The sequence below is a fragment of the Xiphophorus maculatus genome, chromosome 12 (assembly GCF_002775205.1).
Source record: "Xiphophorus maculatus strain JP 163 A chromosome 12, X_maculatus-5.0-male, whole genome shotgun sequence".
Classification (NCBI taxonomy): domain Eukaryota; kingdom Metazoa; phylum Chordata; class Actinopteri; order Cyprinodontiformes; family Poeciliidae; genus Xiphophorus; species Xiphophorus maculatus.
The window spans coordinates 16717051-16737391 of NC_036454.1; the positions used below are offsets into that span (position 1 = coordinate 16717051).

The 20341-nt window shown below is 37.4% G+C and overlaps 2 protein-coding genes across 6 annotated transcripts in view; one reads left to right on the top strand and one right to left on the bottom strand.

Annotated features, from left to right (window-relative positions):
* Positions 1 to 14798, top strand: part of prune2 (prune homolog 2) — a 41613-nt gene extending 26815 nt beyond the window's left edge. For 2 of the 5 annotated variants that reach the window (XM_023343724.1, XM_023343728.1), the window contains 10 exons: positions 1781 to 2224; positions 3727 to 3815; positions 4306 to 4527; positions 7182 to 7403; positions 8873 to 9046; positions 9529 to 9628; positions 9909 to 10040; positions 10627 to 10713; positions 10837 to 10935; positions 13299 to 14798. In XM_023343724.1, coding sequence (XP_023199492.1) covers positions 1781 to 2224; positions 3727 to 3815; positions 4306 to 4527; positions 7182 to 7403; positions 8873 to 9046; positions 9529 to 9628; positions 9909 to 10040; positions 10627 to 10713; positions 10837 to 10935; positions 13299 to 13326 — 1597 coding nt within the window. In that variant the 3' untranslated portion in view covers positions 13327 to 14798. The remainder of the gene's footprint in view (positions 1 to 1780; positions 2225 to 3726; positions 3816 to 4305; positions 4528 to 7181; positions 7404 to 8872; positions 9047 to 9528; positions 9629 to 9908; positions 10041 to 10626; positions 10714 to 10836; positions 10936 to 13298) is intronic. The other 3 variants (XM_023343725.1, XM_023343726.1, XM_023343727.1) reach the window with 3 other exon arrangements.
* Positions 14799 to 16754: 1956 nt separating this feature from the next.
* LOC102217069 (beta-1,3-galactosyl-O-glycosyl-glycoprotein beta-1,6-N-acetylglucosaminyltransferase) lies at positions 16755 to 19846 on the bottom strand. The gene is given in 5 exon segments (XM_023344057.1): positions 16755 to 17823; positions 17906 to 18310; positions 18881 to 18974; positions 19487 to 19809; positions 19811 to 19846. Coding segments are annotated over 5 exon segments (1365 nt in total). The 3' UTR covers positions 16755 to 17316.
* Between the last annotated feature and the right edge of the window lie 495 nt (positions 19847 to 20341).

Here is a 20341-nt window from a genome sequence, read left to right on the forward strand (position 1 = left end):
ACTTATTTTAAGATTAAAGATGAAAAAAGAGGAAAAAGTGGAAATGAAATAGGTCAATAATAAAGTCAAAATGACACTGGCACAACACCTACGACAGCCAGATCTTGTTTATATAAGCTCCTAACTTCATACTTTAGAATAAGATTGAATAACAAGAAACCATTTTTCTGCTAACATATGAACAAATATGGGTTAGAAAGAACACAACAGTTTCAGAATCCCACCTTTTCTTCTAGATTTCATTTCCACTTTATACTCAATATTTTTGTCTTGACAGAAAAGAATTTAGCTTTTTTTCTCAACTTATTCTTGAATTTAGTTCTTGACCTTATTTGTAATGGAAAAGAAAAATAAATAACCATGTTTTTCCTCCAACCCTAATTCTATTTTGCAAAATATAAGTTTATCTGTGTTGCCAAAGTAATATGTGCAGTTATCCTTGAAAGTGTAATATATTGGTGGCCAACCAGAAGTTGTAGATACTCACACTCAGTTTAGATAATAGTTTCTGAGATGCAGTACAGTATTACAAACTATGAAAATATACTTCAAGTATAGTGTCAACTCTCAACAATGATACAATACATTCTTTTTTAGATATCATGTGATGCCAAAATTAATTCTAGTTCTATATAGTTGGGATATACTGTATATTCACCTTATTCCTAGTTTCCATGAATCATTGGATGAATTATATTGGCGACTTCTGGTTTGGTGTTTTTATAACCAAATGACCTCTTAGATATGGAATAAAATCATGTGGGACCGGCTACTTTTACATCTTAAAGAGGACAATGTTGTCATACCAGTCAGCTAAACTACATCTTTCAAAGATTTTGTAGGTTGGCCTGAAGAAATGGACTCTGATTATGTATACAAATGTGTTTATTTATTGTCGCAATGTCAATTTTCCAAACAAAAAGAGTGTAGCATTTAGATTTTAATTTAAATCTTCAGCATTAATGCGTTGTCACTTTTATAGTTTGATCCAAACAAAGCATCCCAGATTATACTTCATCAGAAGGTCTTCTTGTCCTCCTCAGATGCAGAAGGACAACGATTTTGATGTCCTGTCCTCCAACAGGACATCAAAATCTGAGATATTCCTAAGGATTTAATATCAAGATTGAAGGAAATGTCACAGGCAAAAGAAGTCAGACGCTAAAAAGAGACCCAGAAAAGAGAAATAAGAAAAGTTTAATACATGTGTCTCTCTCCGTCAATGTTGTCTCTGAGGGCAATTGCTTTGTTTTTTCCAGTGCAGTACTGCCATCAACAGATCTTTCTAATAACTGCAGAAATTTCATGCATCTGTTTTTGTATTTATGAAGAGCAAGATAATAAGTTGCAAAAATATAAAAACAGACCCCTACTATAGATCCTTGACACATGAATACAAAAATCTATTTTATTTTCCAACAGATAATTTGAGTTCTCGAAAGAAAAATACAAAACTAATAAGATAAATGCTTTTCTTTTCTTCTTTAGTTACTCTGTAATTAATGGCAGAGAATCAGTATAATGCAAAAGTGGTTATTTTATTTCTAGAAATATTTCTATTAGTTAAACAGATGCATCCAAAGTGTCTTTAAACTAGGTGACATTGTTTCATTAGCTTTTAACCACACCTTGTTTTCAAATTGGGTATTATTATTGTTTTAAATAATTTAGATATAAAGTATGAAGTACTGCCTAAAACTAAAGTGAGGTATTGTTGAATGAGTGTCACTGTGTCCCATATGTATTTGCACTGATCCCAGATCCCTTATCCCCGTAACAGAAGACACCAAGACAGAACGTGTCAGCCATCATCTCAGCCGATTAATGAAAATGCTGCATCTGATCTGAACACAAGTCTTGTTCAAAACAAGTATGGGTACAACTACCACCACATCGACCAAAGAACTGAAAACCAGCATGTTCACCCACCCTGTGCGATAACCAAGCCTGAAAGGCCTCCGAGCACCTCAGATGTTTACGCTGAGTTCACAACCGATGCGCAGGCCGAGTATTTCAGAGCCGAGCAAATTGAGAACCAAACTGGAGCCAGCGCCCATCAAAGCCTGCATTTTAAATGTCATTACATCACTGACAACACGTATGTGGAAGAACCCACGAGCAGCTCCGAACTCCAGGACCCTCAATATGAAGCTGGTGGAAACCACTCGACAGAGGATCGTGCTCGATATGTATCACAAGGATATGTTCACTTTCGTCTGTCAAGGTGAGTTGCTCCAGAAAAAAAGTTCAATTTCTGGATTTTGATTCCATAACCCAATACAATTATGTTGAAAGTGAAAAAAACAATCTGCCTTAAATTAAAAAAAAAAATACAAATTGTTGCATTTTAATTATAACATTACTTGTTTTGTGCAAAGTTTTGTGCATCACTCCTATCATTATTATACCTCCAGCATGATGCCTTTCTGTTGCAGTCTGCATCACTGTTCCTCTAATCATTTGCACAGTCAGTCTTTGTAGATCGTGTGCAACACACCCACTTATTGCACATTAGATTTTTTTTTCTTTGCACAGCTTACTGCTTCTTATTTGGAATCTTTGCAGATAAGGCCCCATAATTGAAAAATGTACTCATGCCCTCAATATTTTCTTTCAAGTTTTTATATAATTTTCCAAAAACATTTCATAAAAATGACAGTCTGAAAATAATTCACTTTACATTCACTGCACAGCCTTCAATATTCATGCCTTGAGGTTTTATCCGAGCCCTTGTTTCGTGACAGGTTTCCATCGTTTCAGGTACGCTGCATTCGCAAAGGTGTTTGCTTGTTTACCCTCCCACACATATGAGGTTGAGTGACATCCCAGTTTAAATCCATGGAGTTTTACACGATGTCGGCACACTCTTTTCAACTACTCTAGCTTCTGAAAATTCTTTTGATAGGGTCTAAAAATTACAAACGTAGTAGAAAAAGACAATGAATCTACTGTGCTACGCCTTCCTAAGATACTGTTTTTTTCTAATGGGGCGCTAAAATAAAGCCTGTTTTTAGGTAAGTATTTGTTTAGGGGGTGCTCTGGTCATACTGTTCCCATTAGTAGTTCCAGTATTGTGCTAATTTTGTCCCACGCTGGAATAATGTCCCGCCCCCTCTTTGGGATGCATGACCCTCCCCTGTTTAGCACCGCTTGTGTGTGTGTGTCTATTTGCATACATGCACAATAGGCCTTTCCCCTAATTAACTAGTCATGTGACCTACTGTGGAAAGTCTGGTTCGGAGGACACTGTGATGACAAAAAGGTAACAATCAAAATTTCTGTAAACAAAAAAAATTATCTTGTGCATGTGTCTTCATGTGTATCTCTGTGTGTCAAGGCACCTCTGTAGTGCTTTTCTCCATTGTTAGCGGTCTGTATGCTAATCAGAATCTATTAGAGGGGCTATAGTTGGAGGGAGGTGGTAACACTGCATGGTATTGTGTTCTCAGCCCACACGTGCAGCCTGGGAATGAAGCAGCGGGTCAGATTCTCTCCATCTGCTTTGTCACGTCTGTAATCCTTCATGTCTTGAGTCAAATGAATGGATTTCAGATTCTGTTTTATTCAGTGTCATGGGAACAGCTCTGTTCTTTTGCTTTGGAGATAGATGATTGTCTTTGCCTTGTTTGGCCCTTTACTGTGTGTAGTTGTGCCTCTGGTAGCATTGGTCATAGCAATGATAGTTTATGTCATGGCTCACTATTGTATTTCTTTGCCTCTGAGCAGAAACTCCCATCAGGGAGAAGGTGAAGCAGCTACGATGATGAAGATGGACTCCAGTGAAGAAGCAGCTGAGAAGCTGGAAGACAGAGAAGGTAAATAAACCGAAAACAGAAAAACAAAACTTGTATTGTTTTCACTTCTCAAAATCTTCTGTGTGTGTTTTAGTTGTTAAAGGAGGTTAATGGTACAGAAAAAGGCAAAAATAAAAGCCCTCAAAAGGGAATCAGTCCTGATGTGAAATAAAGACTGAAATAAAGAAAATAACTTTTAGGGCAGACAGGAAATAAAAAATAAAGAAAATGTTTTTCACTTTGACTGAACATTTTGGTATTATGTAAATCTGGATCCCTTTCACACTTCATTATTATATCAATAATATTAACAAATGCACAACAAAAAAAAAGAAACATTGCATTACAGTGACAGAATGAAAAGTTTTAATCCAGATGAGAATTAATCTATTTTCCAGAGTTTGTCCAACAGTCTACACTTACGACTGGGTGTCATACTAGCATCTCTGTCTCTTCCTGTTCCTTTCAAGAATGTTTCTATACCAACTATGCCACTGAAATCGTTGCACAGATCCCTCCTCTTCAGCAGACACTTCAGCTGGATCAAACCACAGGAGGAAGCTGTCGGCTCCGCCAATAAACCCATCACTGGAACGCAGTGAAGGGTCTCTTCATTCAGAAGATGCTCTGGACACGGATGATGATGCCTTGGACACTGGAGACGATCTGGATGCCAGCATAGATGGGATAGACACACCTGATGAGGCAGACTCACTCAAAATGAATGTCCAGGGTAAGATACAAGCCCAGACTCAATGCAAATATGGCGCTTGAGGGTCTTACAAAAGTTTTCATACCCCTCAAAGTATTTCACATTTATCACAAAGCAACACAAAGTACTCAATTTATTTAATTGGGATTTTATGTGATAGACCAACACAATGTTATTGAGATGATTTGTAAGGTGCAACCAAAACTATATATGGTTTTAAGATACTTGACATAATTAGCTTCTCTTGAAGTTGCAGCTGAGAGCTTTTTGTGGAATGTGTCTCCCACCTTGTCACATCTGGAAACTGAGATATTTGCAAAATAACTGTAGGTTTATGGTATCTGTGAACATCAGTTGTGAAGTTTTGCTGCAGAATGCAACTAGAACATCAAATACAGACACAAGGAAAGACAAGAGAGAGTTAGATTCTTTTTACTCGCAAGGAGAACGGACAGAGACGTACTCAGTTACAATCTCGACCCGCTCTGAAAATACATCCTGCCGCACCCTCTCTTTTTATTTCAATCATTCCCTACAATGCACGTTTCAGCTCTGTCAAAACATTTGCAGCAGAAACGTGATTCAAGGTTTCATAAGATAAACTAGAAAATTCCTGAAGAGATGTAAAAGTGTGCCTGTCGGTTTGGACCCAGCGTTCTGATGCTAAAAATTAGCATCAATGCTAAGGAAAGCTGCAATGTAATCAATGGCATGAGGAGAATGATAAGGTTGTTAACTAACATGGACTTGTACCATTCAGTATGATGAAGTAAGTGTATCAAGTAAAATTAGCCAAAATGCTAATGTTTGTGTGAATGCTATCAGCAGCATGCGGGGCATCACTAGCATGTTATCTATAATTGACTTATTCCATTCAGTATACTAAATATGGCTAATAAGTCAGAAAAGTAGCTAATAGATTATTTAAGCTTAAAGGCTAATGCTAATGAACTGCCTTGCACAGCAAGAGAAGAAAAAGATAATGCAAGCTAATATTATTGCACCGCCTATGGCGGTGCACTAACTTGAGGGGGTATTGAAGCTTTTATTTTGAAATTTTCAGTAAGCTTCATATCAAATGGCCACACCAATCCAATGTGTACCAGTGCTTTGGATAAACCAGTCACATAAAGCCAAAAAGAGCAATTACATGATGTAGAAATTGTCAAAGCTTTTATTTTGAAATGTTCAGTAAGCTTCATTTCAAAAGGCGAAACTAATCCCATGTGTAACAGTGATTGGGTTAAATCAGTTCAATAATGCCCAAAACACAAGTAGTTCTAAAGGCCAGCTCAGTCCTCCTCTGTAGTAACTGACAGTTCTGCCATGTTGTAGTTCTGACTAGTAGTTCTAGCCTGATATTGAGGCTTTTATTTTGAAAAAAAAAAAACCATAAGCTTCATATTAAATGGCCACACTAATCCAATGTCTAACAGTGTTTGGGTTAAATCTGTTATTTACTGGCCAAAACAGCCAGTAGCTCTAAATGGCAGCTCAGCCCTCTGTTTTAACTGAGTGTTAATTAGAACTACAGTGATGCGTATTTGTAGTCCTAACCAGCAGCCAATCTCCTCTTGTGTTCCGTTGCTATGGTTATCAATCCTCTGCTAACTGTCATGTGTGTGAGACAGAGAGGTGGAGAAATAATTCTATCTTTGTGAGACACCCAGTCAGTTTATATGAAAAAAGCAGTCCGAACAACTCCTTCCCGTTCAGGAACCGAGAGATGTATTGGAAAACCGTTTGAAGCGTATAAGAGGGCTATTTGTCGTCGTACAGACATGAATTTTCTTTACAACAATAATTCATATATGTAAATATGATTACATGCTGCCTGATCATATTATTGTTAGGGACTACTCACAATAGTTATCACTAAGGACAGCTATGGTTAATTGCTATATTGTGATCAGACGTTCTTAGTTCAGAGTTTTAAGTTGGTGAGGTGTGTAACGCCAAAGCCTAAATCTTATGGGTCAGTTTTCTTTTTCTGTGAGCTAAAAATGATGAGTGGAGTTTGAACCTCCCGTAGTTCTAAGGTTCCGCCTGAGCTTTTTACAGTGTGCGGTTCTGGTGGGTCGCCGGTTTATTAGCTTTTTATGGTTTCGCTAACTGAACAGCTGACGGGTCACCTGCTGGCTGACACCAGCCAATGTCGACAAGAAATGTCGACATCTGAGGGTCCAAAACTATCACTGCACCTGACCTGCAAGAGCACAACCACCTCTCCAACGCGCAAAAATCGGCACAAAACTAAACCACTAAAGCGCACCCTTTTTTTTTGTTTTTTTTTTTTATACAAACGATGCTAAATAATAAAGACATTGAAGCGAAGCCTACCCTTGTGGTTCACAGAAAGAGGAGAGTGTTGACCGCAGGTTCAGGTGGTGTCAGACGTCCAGAGGACGAGAAGGTGAAGCAACAATATTTGCTTAGTTTCTACTCTACTTTGGCTAGATTAAATTCGACCAGATTAAATTGTTTAACCCGCAGTCTTAGTGCGACGCTAAGGAAGAGCGGCAGATGTCAGCCGACAGGTGACCCATCTGCTCTCCAGTTCAGGAAACATCAAAGAAGCTCATAAACCGACTGGGTGTCATACTAGCATCTCTGTCTCTTCCTGTTCCTTTCAAGAATGTTTCTATACCAACTATGCCACTGAAATCGTTGCACAGATCCCTCCTCTTCAGCAGACACTTCAGCTGGATCAAACCACAGGAGGAAGCTGTCGGCTCCGCCAATAAACCCATCACTGGAACGCAGTGAAGGGTCTCTTCGTTCAGAAGATGCTCTGGACACGGATGATGATGCCTTGGACACTGGAGACGATCTGGATGCCAGCATAGATGGGATAGACACACCTGATGAGGCAGACTCACTCAAAATGAATGTCCAGGGTAAGATACAAGCCCAGACTCAATGCAAATATGGCGCTTGAGGGTCTTACAAAAGTTTTCATACCCCTCAAAGTATTTCACATTTATCACAAAGCAACACAAAGTACTCAATTTATTTAATTGGGATTTTATGTGATAGACCAACACAATGTTATTGAGATGATTTGTAAGGTGCAACCAAAACTATATATGGTTTTAAGATACTTGACATAATTAGCTTCTCTTGAAGTTGCAGCTGAGAGCTTTTTGTGGAATGTGTCTCCCACCTTGTCACATCTGGAAACTGAGATATTTGCAAAATAACTGTAGGTTTATGGTATCTGTGAACATCAGTTGTGAAGTTTTGCTGCAGAATGCAACTAGAACATCAAATACAGACACAAGGAAAGACAAGAGAGAGTTGGATTCTTTTTACTCGCGAGGAGAACGGACAGAGACGTACTCAGTTACAATCTCGACCCGCTCTGAAAATACATCCTGCCGCACCCTCTCTTTTTATTTCAATCATTCCCTACAATGCACGTTTCAGCTCTGTCAAAACATTTGCAGCTGAAACGTGATTCACAGTTTCACAAGATAAACTAGAACATTTACTATGAACAGTATGATTGTATAAGGCTAATTACGCTATAACCTATCTTATTATAAACATGAAGAACAGGATGTCCTTCTGCTCAGCAGCCGTCTGATTAGAACAAGCTGGCGCCGGCTGTCTGCATCCTTCAGCAGGGCCTCCTTCAACATACTCAGAAACATAGTTAAAGCAATTCAACATTCATGATGCATGAACAAAAGAAGCAAATGTTTGATAACATAATTGTATATACAATTTCTCTACGACTAACACAGGAATTTGCTTTGCTCTAAACTCATTTGTTGTTCTGGCTGTAAGTTTAGGACTGAAAGGTGGAAGTCTTTCACAGCCTCTCATAGGTTTTCTTCCAGGATTGCTCTATGTTTGTCTCCATCTCCCTATAAACGTTGCTCAGCTTCCCCGTCCCTGCAAAAGTAAATAAAAATTAAAAAGAATTTAAGAAAGGAGTCCCACATCATGATGCTGCCACCACCACAAGCCAAATGGAAAAGTGAGTCCATGGTAATATGCGGTGCTTATATTTTTTAGAAAGTTCAGTTTTGGTCTCATCCCCTACTAAAAATGTGACTTCTGGTGATTCTCTATCAACCACAACTTTCTTTCTGATACTCTTTGATAAAGACCATATTTGTGGAGTGCTGTGACTTTTAGACTTTTAGAACTGATACTCTTTGATAAAGACCATATTTGTGGAGTGCTGTGACTTTTAGATTTCAACATGTCTTGGCTGGTCTTTAGTTATATCAAAGTCTTTTCATTTTCAGGATTGGACAGTTTTCTGTGAGCTTGGAGTATTGATTTACAGCCGTATCTGTTTTTAAGGTTTCTCCCTTATTTGATATTTCTCTCGTATCATTAATGTCACCAACGACAGAGTCAAAAGAGGCTGGTTTGGGTGCAGGAGCAGCGTCGGGTGATGCCGCAGCAGAGCGTCGAGGAGAGGAAAAGGGAGACGACCGGCTGTGGAGGAGTGTGGTGATTGGAGAGCAGGAGCATCGCATTGATATGAAATGCATTCAACCATACAAGAAAGTCATTTCCCATGGAGGTATGGAAACACAAATGGTTGGCATCAGTTGTCCGTGTAAGACTTGTCTCTTCTGTTCATTTTATTGTCTCACAATTTTCCAAAACAGGTTAAGCAAAACGTCACCCTTTGTTTTGTAGATTCATGTCTTCATGTGGAAAAATGCTGACCTCTACGTTTTCTGGTTTAAGTTAATGTCAGTATTTGTATATTTTGTCACTGAACTCTGTATTTTTTTCCTAAGTTTCTTTTCTGTAATTTTATCCATTTAGGTTGATGTGGGGAAATAAAGAGAAGCTTTTTATTTGCTTCTCAGTGCTTCACCTGTGTTTTCGGTTCCTCTTTGACTTTGACGTACGACTGCAACATGATTTATTCAAACTAAAAAGTCTGCTCAATGAATGTCCATTTTGTTTCAGAGCTAATAAATATGGAAATAAAAAAGGTGCTCAACAAATTTACGCAAACTGAGAACTGATGTGGTGCCCTTTCTTTTTCTGCAGGTTACTATGCTGAAAAGAATGCCATCATTGTGTTTGCAGCTTGTTTCCTGCCAGACAGTGACTGTGAAAATTATAACTATGTCATGGAAAACCTTTTTCTGTAAGTTGAACTTTCCAATCTCCCCGATTTCATGTACACATTCAGAGCAGCCACGATGCCCACATTTAATATCAAAACCATTGACATTAATTCACTGGGGTTTGGTATGGTATTATCTTGGACTGGCCCTAGAAAGTGATGCTGAAATGAAGAAGCGTTTTCTCATTAATTTAAAACTAACAATGTTAGACCCAGAATGCCATGATATGATGTACCATTATTTTCTTATCGTTATGAAGGTAACGTGATAAATCCAGGTCCGATTTCCTTCTTCTTGCAGCTATGTAATAAGTACATTAGAGCTAATGGTGGCAGAGGATTACATGATTGTGTACCTGAATGGAGCCACTCCTCGCAGAAGAATGCCAGGTTTCACCTGGATGAAAAGGTGCTACCAGATGATAGACCGAAGGTAATCATTGCACCAGTGCTTGCTTTCTCATTTTCTACAAGACCTGATTACATATCGGACATTTTTAAGAGCCAAGCCTAACTTAAATCTTAAAATAATTTCAGATAATTTTCAGGTAATTGACAACTAAATGATCTGCGGTTATGTTTTTTGTAAAGTTTTCTCACAAGCTAACACTGTAAATTAATAAGTATTGTCGTTGTCTACCAGTGAATGTTTTGTAGTTTAAAAAACATTTTTCTCTAATTGAGATTGAAATAGGATAAAAATTGATGGTGCTGTCTATTTTAAGATTATAAGAGAAGGTTTGAGGTCTTTCTAAGGAAAAACACGATTTTTGACAGTCAAAACTGAAAACCTGGCAAACAGTAGGTGAAGATTGATGCATCTCTGATCCAGTTTCCTCACTTTTTTTTTAGCAGATACGCTCAATATGTTATGGTCAGGTTTTAAACAAAAAATGTATCAAAAAGCAGTCACGGTCCACAGAAAAACTTTAAAATATCTTCAGAGAGCATGGACATACAGTAGATGTTTGTCTCAATATCCTTCATGATGTTTAGTTTTCTCTCTCGTTTTGCTGCAGACTGAAGAAAAACCTAAAGATGTTCATCATTGTCCATCCGTCCTGGTTTATTCGAACTCTGCTGGGACTCACCAGGCCCTTCATAAGGTCTCACTGTAGCTCACAATTTACTTACACACAATATGAACATAAAATGCAACAATGAATATCGCCGTACACCACTGGATATCGACTTACACTGAAATCTTTTTGATTCCTGTTTTTATACAGCTCAAAGTTCAGCAGTAAGATCAAGTATGTTCACAGCCTGCAGGAGCTCGGAGAAATAATCCCAATGGAGTACGTCCACATTCCTCCCAGCATCATAAAGTGAGTTTTTGTCAGCACTACGTAAAACTATTGTGAGAGAATAATAACGCATGTTGCCTCTCTGTATATGTGGACCAGGTTGTTTGAATATTTTGAAAGGGAAATTGCCTCATGCTCCAATCTTGCACATCTTAACTGCAAGCCTAAATTTGACTGATAGGTATGACTGCAGGACATAACTGTGTGAAAGGTTTCCATGATAATAGTCTGCTCATTTGAGTCTGCTGGTTTTGTGAAAACCAAAACCAGCAAATTCAGATTAACATTTGATTTTCCTGCATCCGTCCCAAAATCAGCTGCTTTTTACATTTTAATATTTCTCTTAGTCGAGGGACTGACTTTCAATGTGAATGATCAATTTTGAACTCGCTGTTCGTTTAAATGTGACACACATGTTGCATCTGTTAGCGTGCGATAATAGTAAAATTTAGTAGCGCATACAAAGCAAGTCTGCCTCCAGGTTCTGAGAACTTCACTCTGTCTTTAGAAGACCAATGTACAAACCAGGAACTAGCTGACTTTATGGGGTTGATAAGATAATAAGTTCCTACATGGTAAAGATTCCCAGGTGTACTAACTCCAGTCGAGTAACTTTAATTCTGGTGTTTATTGTTCACAAATAAAATAACCAAGATTTTCACTTTTTTCCCCCATAACTTTTTTTTAAAAAGTTACTAATAACTTGCAGTGTGTACCAGTAATGATTATTATTTTACAAGACTGAATATTTCAATTAAACCCTTAGCATCCATTTTTTTTGTCTCGCAGTCTGTTTCTTTATTTTATTTGTTCCATGTGATTTTCTAATAAAAAATGCTCTCATCGGGATCCATCGATTTGTATTACCAAAAAACTATCAACATTATGCCTTTCATCTTAACTACATTTACTTTAGGACTGATGAAGGGAGTAAAAAATAAAATTGGTCAATAACAAATGAGACTTGCCTACTAGAGAATCGTGAGCGGAGGTTGATTGGCTAAAATATTTAGCTAATCAAATTTTTACTAAACACACAAGTCCTAGATGCGTTTTTGTTTATCAAGTATTATCTACAGTCAGCCAGATTGTCTAGACGTCCGGTCTTATAGAAAGACAGACTGCTGTCAAAACAGAAAATGTCACAAGGAAAAGAAAAGATAAACAGATGTTAGCAAGTCATGTCGGCTGACCATTTGTATTCATCAGATATAGAGATATTCAGTGAAAAAGCTCTGTGGAAGAATTCAAGACAGGAACAAAAGCACAATGGCTCTTGGAAGATAGAACAAGCCATCGCTTGTTTAACAGCAATAAAAAATGCATGAAACGAATGTGTGCTGATATTTTTATTCATCTCTTGTTAACATTAACCATTACTAACTCTTTCTGACCTACTGTTGAAGCAGCTACAGATCACATTAACTTTCATCTATGCTTTGCTTATTAATTATGATCATCAGTAGTAGCATCACAACATGCTACACTGTAAAAGTACCACTGTTAAGGCTGCAGTTTGAAACAACCTATTTTAGTGAAGATGTTGCTACAGTGTCTAAAAAAACACAAATTCCTTCGAAAAGATTTTTACTAGCTTGTACTTTGAACATCAGTCAGAGTATCAGTTAATAATTTAATAGTTTGATCGTTTTTATATCTGGAACTGAAAAATGACTAACTGGAAGGTTAGGAATACAGCTGACAGGTCATGTATAAAGTTGTGGAAAATAAAGCTGGGTCAAAAACAATAGAAAACTAACAGTGTTCGTCCCACTGAGAAACTATTTTGCATTTCAAACAAATCTTCTCCTTTGAAAAATATGTAATATGAGAATATTAAATCCTCAAGGACATGTAAGTCGCTCTTATCAAGTAAATATTTAAGACATACAGTATGTAAGTGGGAAATCTGTGCAGCACTAAAGCGTCATTTAGCAACAAACTAAACATCACTGAAACATGATCAGGATCAGCCCGCCTCTGTTGAGCTAACCAAACACCTGCAGAACACATACAAATTTAGCAGGGAGCATAAGCTTGTTGGTAAAGGGAAATTACTCATAAATGCTTCATGTTCTGACCACCATTTATGAAGAAAGCAAATATGCTTGAACTGTATAAAAAACCGAGCTTCTGTTTTTCCAAAGGGATGGGAGAACATTAAAGCTGCCCTGGTGAGAATTAAATCAAAGTCAAGGGTTCATTGTAAACGTCAGACATATGTGAGCCTCAGAGACTTTGGAGTTTATCATTTTATGAGTTGACTAAAAGCATTTGCTTCCTTATCCTACTTAGTGTATATTTTGTCTCAAATTCATAGCCAAAGGAAAGGTTTCCCTGCAGTAAATGTTTTCCTCTTCCTTTTCGTCTTCTGTCTCCTTCAGAGTGGACAAAGGGAAATCAGCTGTTTGAGAAGACACTTGGATGCTGCCTCGTTTCTCCCTGTATTTTGCTGTACTGTCTGCCACAGCATGTCCGAGTATGAAAGCTTGCAGCATGATTAGTGCGGCACATAGTTGTTGCCTTGCAACTATTGGTGAATCGGAGGGGATGGAGCCACAAAGCTAACATGGTATGATCACGTCGTCTTTGTGGAGAGTTTCTGATTAAAGGGTTCAAAGATGGTGGAGACTGTCACTGTGCTGAAAGGGAGGAAAGCTTTGTCCCATTTTCACATCACTTAGCTAAGTTCCCTATCTCTTCCTGTGTTTATTTAAATATAATTAACACATTTACAGCTATTCTTCATTGTATATTAAAAGGTATTTATACTATTGTGTATTTTCTGAAGTCACAGTTGCAATTTGAACTCAACGTTAGCAGAAAGCCTCTGCTCTCCCTCTACCGTCAGGGTATTGTGCTGTGTTAGATCTCTAAGAAGTCTCTGCTTAACTGTTAAACAGAGACTAGCTGTTTTATCTGTTTAGACTACAGTCTCAGTCGATGGGCTTTTGAAAAAACAATAAATTGGCCTTAAACATTAGGACTATTTTATAAGCAGTGGGACCTGCACTTGCATGATGTTGATAGGTGGAGGTGGTTGACCCCATCAAAGAGAAGGATGTTTTGTTGAGTAAGAAGCTGTGATTTTTTTTTCTGTGTGCAGACTTGTAAGTCAACACTCGATTTGTTTATTAATAACATGAGCTGTTCTTTCCTCCAGCTACACTGTGTCACTGTGAAAACATCCATATGGTCAGCAGAATTTAATCACTGTAGTGAAATTAAAAGGTTGTCAGAGAAAAACAATTGGAGTGGAGTTTTCCCATGTTCCAAATGTGTTCCATGTTTTCTATCAGCTGTTTGTAACGATCCACTTAATGGTGAAACCAAAGGGAACATGGCTTTATGACTGGCTTCATTATGATGAATGTGAGGTGTAGTCGAAGTTCAACCTTTGTGTAAGATGAATCATTGGGTGACAAACTTAAGTACTTTGTGTTCCTTCTTGCAAAGATAACAGCCACGGTGGAGACTCAGTAATGTATGCTTTTACTCATAAATGTTAATATGTAACTGGCATATGTGGTGGGAAAATAATTATTAGTTAACATCTGCTGATCTTGTTATATTAAATGCTTGTGAACTCTCACCAAAAGAACCGGTTTGGGCTACACAAAGGTTGGAAGTTGTTTTCCTGCAGCTACATGGGAGCCAGACTGTTTCCCTTAACCCTGGTATAAAACTCATGCGTTGACTCTGCCTGACAGAGCTTTTCATTCGGAATCTCTTCATTATTGATTGTCTTACAAACTCTCTGTACAATGCAATATACAAATAAACCTGACAGTGATTGGAAATTATTTTTTTTCCACAGCACATAATATTTATTTGTTGTAGAGATCAGAAAATTGTGCACTTCATTAAATACATTTTCCTCCCGACCATTAGCTTGTCGTGTTTTATTTGTTTCCAATACTTTCCAGAAGTATTTATATTAACACGCAGTGACAAGAAGCTAGATGTTTCTATTTTGTCATTGAGATACTTGATCAATCTTTTTCTAAATCTTCTATTGGGTAATTTTCCTTTTTTATGTTTCTTCAGTATTGGGGGGTAGGGGGTGATACAGTTGTCATTTTGTCAGAGAGCATGATGCTCTTTTACTCTTTCCTAGTGGTTGGGTAAAATGATTTATTACCAAGCATTTTTATTTGTTCTTTCCATATCATAATGACTAGAAAAACAACCTAAATGACTCTGACAAAAAGTAGAATTTTTAAAAAAAAATTCTGAACCTCAATGATCTCAAGGATCTTCTCTATCCCTGCTGTAGCCAATGACAGGTTAAAAGGTTTGGTTTTTTGTTTGTTTTTTGTAGTGATTTTTTTTACTTTTATTTGCTCAAATAAACTAAGCATACAGTATTTTAATAAAACACAAGATTTATTCTGTTTTTATTGAAAAGAGATTTATAAATTGTTGTACATCCAAAACATAAGAGTTTTGTTAAACTTGTTAAAAGGAAAATACGTTTTCCGACTTTTATAGGTCAGTTGTTTTTCCATTTCTTGAAATAGGAAATAGTTGCATATGCTAAGCAACAAGAACAGAGTAGTCACTCTTTCTTCAAAAATGTTTGCTCTATTTAGCCAAGTTTAAGGAATAGTGATGCTCAAAATAGTTTTTTAAGAGAAAGTCACTGGATGTTTGTGGTCATGTTTAATATGAAGCAAAAACTAAAGAAAAAAACATCTCAAAAAGTCAGATGGGTTGTATGTAATATTTTCCAGTAAGATTTCAATTCCTACAAAAGTTGACTATCTGGATTGACCATCTACGATGTTGGGAAATATTTTCCATTTTTCATTCGGGAAAATCCTGCAGTCTAACCCAGCAGTTCAGAAGGCATGAAGTAAACTAAAATGTCTTTAATTGGGCATTTTTAATGCTTTATTAATCTAGAAAGGACAAAAAAATGACAAAAATTGTACACATAAAACTTCAAAGGTCATAAAAATTTAAACAACCGTGAAAAAATTTTCAAAGATTCGTTCAACAGTGATACTAAATGGATCAAAACAGTAGCATTCAGATCTAAAATGTTTAATATTTGTTCAGTCACTTAATGAAAAAAGTTTTATTTTAATTTTACTTGGGATATTCTGTACATATCAAAATGCAATGATGAATGTTTCCCCAATTTAGTCAAACTCCTGGGCATCATCAACAGATTTTTGAGGGGAAACAGTAAGTTCATGCCCTGTTTTGAAGAATGTAGGATGTAAAAAAAAAAAAAGCAACGTTGATGAAAATAGCGTCATAAATTAAGATACGTTTAGATTTTTGCATTGGCAAAGTAGAGCGTGCGATATTCAGGAATAGCTGGGCTGATGAAGCACATGATAAGATGTGTTTCCAACAGAGTTCATGTTATCAAAATAAAGATTTAAATTTGCTGTTTGATACTCCTCAACCAAGATAATTAACATACCAAAATAAAATTAGCAACTGAGAAACTAAATGGGATGCCTTCAGCTTAATTTTTAAACAATCCAAAAGCATTTTCTGACAAGACAAAGATTCACCTGCAGGTCATACTTCAGCTGAACTGCCAGAAAAATAAGCAACATGCAAAAAGAGCCAAGTTGCTCAGTGTATATCCAGTGAAAGGTGTTCCGACTCGACCCAACAGCACTCAAAGACGCTATATTCTTCACCAGAAATCTGCTTTGTTCAATATTTACATATTTATTTAGAATATTTAAGAGGGGTGGAACATTTAGAAGGCATGGCTGGCATACAGTCAGTGCCACCAGGCCCTTAGTCAGACCAACACCAGCAGGCAAGGCAGAAGAAGAACATGACTGAAATACACAGAGCTGGCCATAACAAGCCATAAGCTTGACGCTCTCCGTCTTTCCCATTCGATCCACTTGATGACGAAACGACAAAAAACCAGACTGGATAAAGTTAAACGGTTTACTTCAGAAATAAAAACGGTACAAATGTTACTTTTCCACAAAATAATAAAAAGTAAATAAGAGAGTCTAAAGAGAGAGGTCAACAAACTGTGTGGCTAAACTCCAACTGCCCAACTATTGTTCCCTAGCCACACCCTAAAATCCTTAACTGCAATTAGATATACAAATTTAAAAGACGGCTTTAGTATAGTCCAATGTAACAAATTTGTATGCATTGGAGATTTAACTAGTAATCATTTTTATCCAAATAAACAAATTATCATAAGAAATATAAATTTAATTTATCCTAAAGGTCTGAACGAACAAAACTGAATTTAGGCTTCTACACACTGGTTACAGGATGAATTGCTACCTCTGAACCACAGTGGCCTCAAAGTATTCATAAACTCCCCTGCCCCCCTCCACTGTCTTCACCCCCCACAGATAAAAATTTACTTTCCAACCATAAATATGTTCCAGTAGATCATCTTGTTTTAACTCATCTATCAAGACTAGAAAAAATTTCACCTTCTGATTCAGCCAGAGCTTTCTGTCTGAGATGATTCTCCAAGCAGAAGACAGGAATGGGATCTTTGTACATGTCAAATTTGTTGGCAAATAGGTGATGGTTCTCCAGCAGCCATTTTACATCCCCAGCTCCATATACACAAATTGACCGTATGTGGCTGCCCTCACACGGAGGATACACTGCTGAATGCTGTGATCCTTCATGCGACGCCCATTTCACTAGTCGTACAATGGCATTCATGTCCGTTTGATCGTACTTAGTGTGGGGTCTCGTCGAGCCAGGCACACCGGGGACTCGTTGAATGGTCGCCCACAGGAACTCATCAGGACTGTAGGTGTCTTTGAACCATTCGATAAGAGCTTGTACTCGAGTGTCGTTCAAAACACTCTGGACGTAGCCCCGAGTTACCACGATATAGGCATTTCCTGACTTAATGGGGAAGTTGAAGGGAGGCGGACTCTTTGACTTTCCTGTCGACTGAAAACGCAGAGTAAATAAAAATTAATAAAGTATTGATAATTAGGTCTCAACACAAACCACAAATGCTTTCCAAATGTACCTTGATTATCCCATTAACAACATGGTGAACTGTTGATACCCTCCACTTCTTAACTTGAGACATATCTTCGGACTCCATGCTGTTGCCGCCTTTCAGTGAGCGCAGTATTCTTACCATTTCCAAATTGGTTTTTAGAGGGAAGTCTTGTCCACACAGGTTGATGAAGTATTTCCACTCTGCACTGTATTCATAAAGGTCAGCCATGCAGTTGAGGTCAGCTTGGACACGAGTCCACCCAGCATAGACCACGGTCTCAGCCTTTCTGGCCATGAAGACATTGGGGAAACAGGAAGCGATGCTGCTAATAGCAGCTATTACAGAGGGCTGGGATTTTTTGTCCACATGAATACAATAAATGTTCTGAGGTGCATAGATGGCTCGTAGCAGTCGCTCAAAGTTCTGCACCTAAAATATGACGATAAACAAAATTATGTTCCTTTTCTTTCTACAGGAGTGAAACATTGACCTGTGAGGAAATGCATGTTCAGTTTTCTAGCAGTTTTAAACCCTTGAAATAGAAACATCACAAAATCTCTGTCACTTTTTCCAGAACAAGCAAGTGCCTGCTTACATTTTCTTTATTTATTTTAATAACATCACAATATGTGTCTTCTCTGCATTGTTGTGCCATTGACTCAAATACTGTTTCATTTCATGTGATGGGAAAAAAAGATTGGAAAGGGATTCGGATGAGGCTCATTTGTCAGATCAAAAGTACCTTCTTAAAATCAAAACCTTTAAGCAGGTATTAAATATAGTATTCAGTAAGCTCACATTTTAGAAATAAAAATGTTTGTTTCTTTTGACCTGATGTAATATTTAAATGTTTTCCCATTATTAGCAATGAGTAGAAAGTCAACAATAACAGAAATGAGAACTTGAAACCATAAGCCCACAAGCTCAATCCATGTAAGGTCAGGAATATAGATTTATATGTAATATATATAATTAAATGTAATGTTAGAATGCACTTACTTTGTGATGAACAACTATAGAATAAGCCAGAGGAAAGTCTTCTTCTTCTTTGCTAAGGGAAAATGTTATATATTTCCTCTTTGACTTGAATTTCCTGTAACAATGTTGAAAGTCATTATGTATCACTGAAATGATTGATTTTCTAAAAGAAATAAAAATCTTTGCAGCAATATCCAAAGCCCTTAAACGTTTCACATGTTGTTGCGATGCAACCACAAACCAGCATATTGAGGTTTTATGTGACAGAGCAATACAAAGTGCTGCATAACTGTGAAGTAGAAGGAAAATGTTTTCTCATTTCTTTCCTCAGAAATGACATTTATGCTTAGATGGATCATAGGAGTGGCTCAGTTATCAATGAATAAAATCCAATACAATCAATTGTCTTCAGAAGTTATTTTATTAGCAAACAGAGTTTGTCTATGTGTCATTTTTTGCTTATATATAAATTAATCTGTCCTTTAATGGTCTTAGGGGATTTGAATACAAGTGTATTCATAATCTCGTTCTACGCAATGTTTTTCTGTCATAAAATTGCAACAAAGTGTGAAAAAGTTCTAGGGTTATGAATAGTTCTGCGATGCTCTGTAGTTTAAAGCAACACACCCACAGTCTTTGGTTTCCTTAATGTAATACTCATCAGGGATCTGAATATTTTTCTGGAACTCTTTTGTGATGGTTAATAGTTTGGCTTCCTCCAGCGCCTCTGTGTTTCCCTCCTGGATTGCTGAGCAGTTGCACACCCCCTCTGGGCCGAAGTCATAATCCCTGTACTCCAACCAGCGATTACTGTGGATTAGGTGAGTAGACAAGGGTGACTCCAGCTGAAGGGCCAGGAACAGCGTCCACAGTGATCCCAGTGCAAAGGTGAGTTTCAGTAGCAGCTGGTGCCAGCTTTGGTTGCAGAATGGCATGGTTTCAAGACGGCCTCAGGATAGTGAGTTCTATAAAGAAGCCAGCAGTCATTTGCACATGATTTTATAGTTCCTTCCAGTCAGAGATTAGTTTTATATGCATTTGAATGTATCGTTTTTTTGAGAATATTGAGTAAAACTTTTGTCCTTTACCAAGAACGAGGGGGATTTTCCACAGTGGTTGAAACAGTTGCAGAGTTGAATATAGATTTGTAAATCCCTGTTCCTGGAAATAAAAATCATTGTTTAGACTCATGCGTAATGTTGACATATACTAAAATGTAGACATTTCCTTTATTTGAGTGCTGAGTTTTAGAGAGACCAAAAAGGAGAAAGAGAACAAGAGTGAGATGTGGTTTCACAAGGAGAGAAGTTTACAGTCATAAGTTCTCTCATGTTATTGATGCACAAGTTAGAACATATTCACAAAAAAGCCAAATAATTGCATTGATTGATTCCCCCCTTTTCCCGTGTTCCCACCAACTTGCAACGTAAGGTTGCACCCTGGGATGCGGGCACAGAAAGAAAAAAAGCTGTAGGAAATTTT